Source organism: Homalodisca vitripennis, chromosome 5, assembly GCF_021130785.1.
Source record: "Homalodisca vitripennis isolate AUS2020 chromosome 5, UT_GWSS_2.1, whole genome shotgun sequence".
NCBI classification, from domain to species: domain Eukaryota; kingdom Metazoa; phylum Arthropoda; class Insecta; order Hemiptera; family Cicadellidae; genus Homalodisca; species Homalodisca vitripennis.
The window spans coordinates 163,380,214-163,390,096 of record NC_060211.1 but is presented as its reverse complement, the minus strand read 5'-3'; the positions used below and the strand labels follow the sequence as shown (position 1 = coordinate 163,390,096).

The 9,883-nt window shown below is 34.7% G+C and overlaps 1 protein-coding gene across 4 annotated transcripts in view; it reads left to right on the top strand.

Annotated features, from left to right (window-relative positions):
* The first annotated feature begins 455 nt into the window (after positions 1-455).
* Positions 456-9,883, top strand: part of LOC124363091 (putative mediator of RNA polymerase II transcription subunit 26) — a 151,826-nt gene continuing 142,398 nt past the window's right edge. For all 4 annotated transcript variants that reach the window (XM_046818200.1, XM_046818198.1, XM_046818199.1 and 1 more), the window contains exon 1: positions 456-598. In XM_046818200.1, the coding sequence (XP_046674156.1) occupies positions 553-598 (46 nt within the window). In that variant the 5' untranslated portion in view covers positions 456-552. The remainder of the gene's footprint in view (positions 599-9,883) is intronic.

The window sequence follows — 9,883 nt, the reverse complement described above, 5'->3', positions numbered from 1 at the left end:
AGTTTTTCGATGTTTAAAATTTGTTGTTAAATAAAAACAAATTATGTTTTGCACTTCATTGTTTCAATTTTAAAATATTAAAGATTTTATTAAAAATTAAAATCATTTGAATACACATCAATAAATTGGCACATCTCCCTTACGTCTACGAAAAATAAAAGTAACAGAAGCTAAACATTGTTATCACAAGGATGCAAATTAGTGTGATTACTGAGTTTAATTTAAATACTCAAAATTTAATTTAGAAGAAAAACTAAAAACCGTTTGGATGCGAAGTTATATTATAGATTAACTTTTGCTGCTACGACCATTATGGTGGAAGTTCAGTATAGCAATTACCGGATCCTATGTATCTTAGTAGCCAACGATACAGTTTATAGACGAAGGCGATGCTGGTGGGGCGGGGGTGGGGGCGAAAGGCCGGGGACGGTTGCGGGCGGCTGGAGAGCGGTGACGGGCCCAGTCTGTGCGAGGACGGTCGGTGTAGAGGTAGTGTGGCGCGTGCGTGTATGGTGCCTCTCCGGATATCCCTAGACCCACCCCCTCGACACCATGACCAACCTAGGATTCTATTTATTTGTCTTCTTTCTCTTTCTTGGTGAGTAATTTTTACAGACATGTTATAGAACCTGTAAAAAATGTTACACCCCTAAAATAATTTTTTCAGTGGAACAGACGAAATTTGTTGTATCTTCTCTCCCTTTGAAGCTAAAGGAATGAAGATAAAACAAATTGTCGTATTTCTCATTGAAACAAAAAAATACCAAAAATACTCATAAGGGTGTAAATAACGTATAATCTTTCAAAAAACTGTATTCGACCAAGTAGCAAACTGAAATTAGTATCCTCCAGTGCCTTGTCTTAAAAAATTGGAAAAAATCAATTTAGTATCATGATAAAAATTGCAAAAAATATGTAAAAATATATGCTCTTTGACATATATAATGTACTTCTTCAATAACATAATTTTAAAACTTTTCTACAATGTGAGTTTGTGTTTGTGTGTTACAAATTTTTGTAACAATGCATTTTTAATTTTTTACTAAATTGATTTTTTGTATTCATTTTTACATGGCTGGAACTGACGATTTTCCAAGAACTTTATTAATAAATATGGTATGTTATTATTTCAGATGGGAGTTTTTTTTATTAAAAGTCAGTTTATGGGGTGGAGTACTTTATTTCTCAAACTTCACTAATCTTACCAGGCTGATTTGTTGATATTTCTGTCGTTACTATCATCAGTTAATATCGTTGTTATTATAAACCTGGAGTTTTGCAAAGTCCAGCTGTTTGATTCAGCGATCGAACATTAATTAGTCATAGCAACAGTTGAAGTACCTGTTGATTACAATTAAATAGAGAAAGTGGGTGAAGATCGTGCTGCGTATTAAACTTTCCGCGCTGCACTGAATGATAAAGATGCGGTGTTGAAAGTGTAGGAGGAAGTTATTTGGTTTTATTTTCTGTTTTAAATAGATAAACAATTTCTGTCCATGGAAATGTTATTATAGCATAAATTTGTTATATTTACAAACTCTTTATGGAAATTTTGTGGTATAGTTCTTTAGAACACTATAGAAAATACCATCCCTTTTTATACATTCCGTATTAGAACCCGAATTATTAAACATATGTAAAAGAAGAGAAACAAAAATCTTCACAAAGAGAGTTAGCTTTTTACCTTATTTTTAACTTTAGGATAGGCAATATTAGACTATTACAGTTTAATGGTGTAATATTTACAATTATTAAGTAAACATATTAAACTGCACAATAGCAGTAAAGATTTTTTGTTTTTTCAAAACTCTTGACTAATGAGCTCAGATTTTTTTGGATGTGGTTTTAGTGTTTATATGGGCGTTTGCTTGTAATTGACACGGTGTTTCCAATTACGTAGTTTATTAATTTTCACATTATAATTTTAGAGAAGTCTCCAAAGATGTTTCTTAAAAAGTGTGAATAAACAGGGCATAAATTAACTATGGATTATTCAAAATCGCTTAACAGTTCAAGCGAAACTATGTGCATTAAATGAACGTATAAATCTAGATTGTTTACCACTCTTCTTTCACATCAGGGGAACAACGAAGAGTCCCACGAAGAGCCGGTGGAAAATCGTAAATTTACATTTAATGGGATTGGAGAGTTCCTGATGAAGTGGTTTCAGCTCGCTTCTGCCTACGCTTGAGAACACATTTGTCACGTTACTCTATTATTTTGTGATTTGTTTTTAAATGCCGTGAAAAATTTTATGTTATTTAATATGCACTTAGCAAAGAGTTCAAGCGAAAGCGATGGGTCGAAGCACGTTGTTTATGAGAGACTTTAACGCAAGGTTCGTTGAACCACCGATATAATTCATTCGTCAAGCAATATACGAAAGTATACCAGTTGGTTTCATCCACCAACGCCTTCTTTACATCCCAATATTCCTTGAATATACTGTCCACCGTTAAGGATGAGCGTTAAAATGTTTCAAAATGACGTCAAACACATTCATATACAAAGTATGAAATCTACGTCAACCTTATGGTGGTTTAGTTATCGTCCTGCATTTCCAATAAAGTGAATAGCCTACACAATACAAACATTGCTGCCAGTGTAAATGAAATCTCCATATTAAACGACGGCTGTACTGGCTTCATCTTGAATTCAAGCCCATAAGAAAAATATAGAACCTCAAACAATGTCCTACTCTTACTTTTAATCTAAGAATTATGAGATGTGACTCATTCTAAAGATATGAATACATATCAAAACGTTTTGTATGCTTATTATATATATATATATATATATATATATATATATATATATATATATATATGCATATATAACTTGAGTTTGAAAGGAAACATCTTTTTATATTCTAATGTTGTATTTCTGTATCCTCAATATCTTTGAAACCCAACTTGTAATTATTTTTTATTTTAAAACATTTTATCAATAATTTGTTTAAATCAGGAATTTTTTATCACAGTTATGGCGTGTGGAAGTTTTAAAAGTTAAAAAGTAGGAGGTATAAATTACGTTTTAACAGTTTGTTTTTACTATTTACTAATGTTTAAGCAGTATTTTTGTGAATTGAAGGCCTAATTTAGTTTCAGATGAAGAACATGTTATCAAGAAAGGTTTTAAATCGATGTAGGAAAGCAATGGAGGTCTTTTTCACAATTTGTAGAAGTACGTAGGCAATCTGTTCACATAAAACTAGTGTTATAATGAAGAAACTAATTCAAACAGGATTTAACGTAATAAATTTCAAACATTTTAAACTTCGAAGTTGTACTTGGAATTATTTGTTTCTTGATTTACATATAGAAAATTGGGAACTTTATATTAAGTAATATTCTAGAAGATTTACATTTACAAATTTTTAAATTCTAAATTATTTCTAAGTGCAGTTAGTAGGAGGAATCCAGTCTTTACTCACGTTGTTTTTATATTTCTTACTGTCCGTTTTCTAACAGCAGCAAATAAAAATTGAGGTGTTTTCTGTAATAAAACTACTTAAAAGCGGCTTAAATTCCATTTGTGTCCCAACCTCCACACAATTCATCATTGTCGCATTGATTAGGAATATTAGGTGGTGAAAGAACCCTCTGAAAGGCCTCAATTGTACGATTACCGTGCGGTGTTGTCTGTGATTAACGAGGAAAGGTGAGTGTGTCCATTGGCCAAGGTCAATGGGGTCATCAGTGGAGGAGGATCAGGAGTCAATTAGTATCAAGTAACATTTATTGGCTGTAGGCAAGCCTTCGCCCTCTCACTAGACCCCACAAACACACGTACAAGATGCGGTGACGTACAGTAGCCTGTTGGATTACACTGACTTTAAATTAGCAGATGGAAACTGATCAGATACAATCTCGCGTGTCTTCATAGCGTGATCGCGTGCTCTTGCTGTCCAGTAAAAGCGTGTAAGATTTGACTTTTATTGGACCAATTAAGTAAACAAACAAACAAAACTGTTTCGGCAGGCTACATAACATTGCACTCCTTAATGGATTAATTGACTTGCAGAAATGCCCATTAAACAGAAATCCATTTCTTAACTCTCCTCGTGATTTAATTTTGTTGTAATAATATTTTTTCAACAATAACATTGATTCATTACTGAAATTATGTTTGTTTATGTCTATATTTAATGTTTAGAATTTACATCAGTAGCTTTCACATTGGTTAATTACGCAAATCAGTGCGTAAATTCGCTTATCGTTAGCGAAGCTGCCAATTTAGATTGGTTTCATAAAATAGTGGCTATCTATTATTTTCTTTAAGATTTCTGTTGATACAGATTCAAGGAAAACTCAAATAATGTAAAGACTGGTCTAGTCGTGTATAATTTGAAATGAATTAGTAATGGATTAATAAAAAAAAAACATTATAACACATAATTGTTCAATCATTTCCAAATCACTAAGAAAAACAGTAATTTGATTGAAGAGATTTGATTCATTCCATTGTCCATTGTTCTTATCTGACACTAGGATGCTTGGTGCACTAACCTGGTAAGGATATGATGACTATCCTATTAGAGGTACGGTGCTTCCTGTATGGAGTATTAACTAATATGGGATAGGAAGTGGATATTTTCCCAGTAATTATTACTCACCTTATGAATACATTGTTGTTCATGTAGACAAACTTATGTCTAAAAATATAACTTAATTTCTCTACGCCACATAAGGATGCCATCACCTAGTGAAACTTCCTTAATCTCCTATAAGGAAGGGCTATCATGCCCTATAAGGGATATAAGGAAAATTGCTTCAACGGTATGTAGAATTATCCATATTTAGATTCCCAATTACACAAATGGGAAGATACGTCATTACAATGATAATATTGAATCTGGATGTATACGTAATCTAGAGTTACCTTGTCATCCAGATGAATCTGCCAGATGATATCTTTGTTACGGTTTTTGAGCTGCATGATCTGATTGACTCCGCTTCGTGGACATGAAGGCTTGCGTAATCACATCACTGAATCTCTGGTAAACTCGAACCCCGGGTCAGATTACCCAATGGCAGACCTTTTGAAGGCCACCAACTTTCAGACCTAGTGGACCATGATATGATGGAATGCGGCGATGAAGATTCCTTACAAAGACATTAATCTCACTAATGATATGTGATTTCTTTACCTCTTAATAAAGGAACCAATGACACACTGATTTTACCCCAAGGCGAAATGTCAGGGTCTTTCGATTGTAAGGAATTTTGCAGCTAAATATAATCTGAAAAATTTAGAACTGTTAGTTTTTTGAGTACCCTGAAAGGACTAGTCTAATGTTCTTGAGTCTGCTACAGTCAAAAATGTTGGAAGTCATTTTGTGCTGCAAAGGAATTCAGCAATGGGTATCTTTTAGGTGAATCTTTCCAAATGAGAATTCAAGTAAGTAGTTTAGTTTATTGTCCTAAAAGCAGCTTTCGATTCGTGGCGAAGGTCTTCCGGAACATTGTCGTCAAGGTTGAGGAGTGTAGCTCATTGTTTTCCTTCTGCCTATTGTCTCTCATCTTCCTATAGTTTTTCGTTCTTCGTCGTTCGTTTAAACTGACTAACGGGTTTGGCATGTTCCTTTGAGGACCTTCTTCGGCTAGAGTGCCATCCACCTCATTTCACCTTGTATAAGAGAAGGAATCCTCTGTACCCATAGGCTCTGAAGGAACAGGATTATAGTAAAAAATTAGCCGTTTAAGGGTATATTTTGCTTACTAAATAAAAAGGTGGAATAATATTTACATTTAAAGGAAAACTTAGTGCGGCACAAATTATTAAAGTTCAGACCATTGAAACTCGTCATATAATCCAGATCTTCTCAAATCTATTTTGAAGATTCGGTCAGCAGAATGGCGTAATTTCGCTCAGTATTTATCATAGTACTTACTAGAATTCTCAGAAACATGTAGAAGATCATGTACTTCAAAGTAGAACCCATGGATTTTGCAATACGATATGTTATTGTTCAATAAAGAAATGTACTAAATCGTGATCCAGACCTCAAATGATATTTCTGCGGAATCTTATACAAAGTAGCAATAATACCACGAGATCTCCAGACCGGTGTGGTGTGGTGTGAGACAGTGGGTCAAAAGTTACCACCGAACTCGGTCATTAATACAAACACGCGCATAGCGCCGTGCCAGGACGCCAGTTACGACAGTCTGGCGGTTACCAAACGGGCACAGAATTAGCATACGCGACCCAGACGATAACATTTAAATTTACTAACAAAATAATAAGAGAGGTGCTGCGATCAAACATTGACTAATGTATGCTGATGACGTTGCGAAACTGAGGAGCCGAGAAATATGCGGTGCGAGTAGCGTGGGCCGAGGTATATTGCAACCATCTTTCCGTTAGGCTGGATAATTTTCAGTTTTTTTTTTTTTAATAGTTTGAACGAGATAATGTTTAGATGTATAATGCATCTTTAAAGGAAAATATTTAATCTAAGCCTTTTTAGTTTTGAATGTGTTATTAAAACCCTTTGCTGTATTAAAAACTGTATCTTTTTGACATATGTTACATTTAAGAGAGAATAGTCGTAGGCTATTGTGAAGGAAACAGGATTTTTCCGAACATTTGCCAACGTTCGGTGATACAAAAGACCAGTAACACTACGTTTCGAGATCTGCAATTTGATCTGTAGCTCTGGATCTCGAAACGTAATGTTACTGATCTTTTTTATCACTGAACGATGGCAAATGTTCGAAAAATCCTGTTTACTAAACAAACCTTCCGTCGTCAAAAACAAACTTCAATCCTAATTAATAGACTATTATACATCTAATTTTTAAAAATCCACAACATAAGTGCTTATTTCAATTTAAAAAAATGCTTTATGTCTATAATTATTAATGAAATTTACCTTTTCATATTGAAAAGGTTTAAATTTTTGTTTTCTTACACATTTTTACTTGGTAAATTCTTTTTGAGTTAAAAACTGTTTGCTTACATTTTTATCGTAAATTTAGTACTGTATGGCTGATCATTTATAACTGAAGGGTCTCATAATGAGGTTAATGTTAAAAAAATTTTATTTACCCAACAAACTCCCATTTTTGGATACGGTTCAAACCTTTTAATAGTAAGTTGCGGTCCGAGATCTCATTGTAAAGGTATAGATAAAAGAACAATAATTCGTGGAAATTAGATCCCTAAATCTAATTACACAACATTGAGCTGAGTTAAAGTTAGAATTTTACCTTGTTCAAACGGGTACACAATTGGGAAAGAGTTGTCAGAAATTAGGTTTTTAGGGTCGCTGGGTTTGCCTCATAAAGCCTTTCAGTTTGAGGTATAACTCAATGAGTATTCATATGAAAAATTGTTGTGTTGCTCTTCCTCTCTCCTATTCTGGAGCCGGATGAGACAATTTTGAATTTCGTCAAAAACTTCTTCAGATCATGCTATTACCTATTTATTACGTCAAAAAGATTTAGTTTTTCTCGTAAATGTATGTTAAGTAATTTCAACATTTTTCATATATTTTATACATTGTATGTAATCTAAGTTATAGTTTAATCCTTTAAACTTGCCTTCTCGGTAAAGTTAGGCTTCTAAAGCCACCTTTACAATATTCTTAACGATGTAAATGTTAATTTGAATCACGAATTTTAGCGTGGAACTACATACAAGTGACATTTCAAAGTTCTAGGGGATCACGAAAGCATTCAGCCGTCAGTTCGGGATACTGTTGCTATGTCAGTGCTAAACATGTGCTACCCCCCTTCGCAAGTGGTAATCGAAGAACATTTCTTGAAATAGTACCACCAAGTATACAAATTACCTAAAATATATACAAATTTCAAAAGCCTAATGTCGAATAAAAATTATGAAAGATAGTGATTTTAATTCAAAATATTAAACTATGATCCAATCATTCTTCCTTCATTTGTACGATTTTTCTTCCATATTTGTACGATTTTTCTTCCCGTATTCGTACGATAAGTTCCTCGTATTTGTTCAATCACTTCTCTCATATTTAGACGAATATTTAGCACTTTTTATTTGGTTTTGCGCTAATATGCATAGCGCTAATTAAATATAACATAGAGATATTATACAATTAGGTTTAGATCATTATCGATGGAGCCTCTAAACCGAGTAAGTACAGATTTTCATCTATTTATCACAGTTTGGTGTCGTTAAACGTAATCACCTCCACGTCCACTACATACTGTTATCAGTTAATAGCCGAGGTGGTCCCCGTAATGTTGCAGTATTACAGTATTACAGTCATACCGAGTGACATTTACATTATTGCTGACCTCACACTGGTAATTGCCGTCAAGTACAGTTGTACCGCATCCTACAACAATGCCCATTAACCCTACATACCGAGTGGAACAATGGGTAAGGACAGGCTCGACCCGCCACGCCGCCGACCTCTGGGTGACCTTTACCCTCATGAGCTGATTGGGCCGTGGAAGGTCCTTACTTACCTCATTTGTACCTAGTTGTTACTTGAAACAGATTGTTCACGGTTCCACCAAGGAGATAAAACCTTTGTAAGAAATCACGATACAATCTTCATTGTTGCTACTCTGTCTAAAATGAACTAATTAATTGAAATTTCTTGAGGAAATATTTGATTCGGTTAAATAACTGTTACACCAACACCAATTACAATATATTAGTAACACGTTATTAAAATAGAGTAAGGCTGAGATGTGGTGTGCTAATGGTGTTGTTCCCAGGTGTAAACTAGTTCACTTGCACAACTGCAGTTATGTCCCACGGATACATTGTCGCCTGCTGAAACCGCACACTCCATTGCGTTCTCACCACATTCACCTTTAGCAGACGTAGTCTTTGAAAACACTCGCAGCTTCACTTGAAAGAACTGTAATATCTTTGAATTCTAAATTTTAAAAGTTTAGATCTATAAAGGGTTTCTTACACAGTCAAGAATTTTGAGGTCGAACATGTCGTAAGAAGCAAAAAATGTCTAGCAAACTATGGACCAATTTCCTTCACTTTACCAATTTAAAAATATTCTCAAATTACCACTTATTCAATCCAGTTGCTATATTAATTACTACCGTTCAATTCTTAAGAAATTACAATCAACTCTAGCTCTTACCTTTATAGAAGTATACCTTAAACTTAAACAATTTCATACTATACGTATATTAATACAACCAACTCCACACTGAAATGTAGTTTACAACTGTAGCTTCACAAATTTAGGAACTTCCTAACCCTGTTTAGTTGGTAGTTAAGTTTTTTCTTATCTCCGCCTCTAAAATACCCGAGGAATTGGAGAAATTCCCTGGAAAAGGAAATTGGGCGTAATGTCGCCTGCATTCAGATCTCTACTGAAAGTAAAACAGCCGAGTCAAAGCAGCCTTGTTAAGTCCCTTTCAGTTTCAGTGAGGCGTGATCTGGCTGGCCCAGTTTCTCTAGTGTACCGCGCCACCACACAGAACCAGTTGCACTAGGTCGGCGTGTACCCGATGAAAGAAAGCCAGGAATAAGAAAGTGGTGTCATTGTGAACTCCCAGAGCGGCGGTGGCGGCGGTGGCTACTTCCTTCTGGTTTCTCTGTTACAATTAGTCGCTCCTTTCAATCAGCCGTGCCAATGTAATTGAGGTGGAGACAGACTGCGGGCTGATGGAGAAAAGGACAGATTTGATGGATTTGTGTCAGTCACTCGGATAGATAGACATGTCTCACTTACGTCATTAAGGAAGAGTGATCTTAACGATTGGGATACCCTAATGACGTGTGATAGGCGTTTGAATGTTCTCCGACACCTTGCAACTAGAGGGACTATTTATTTCAGTCCTATTGGAACCATTTATAATATAAAAGTTAGTCATGTTGTATTGTAATTTTTGTAAAACTTAGGAGAATCTTGAATTTTAGTATA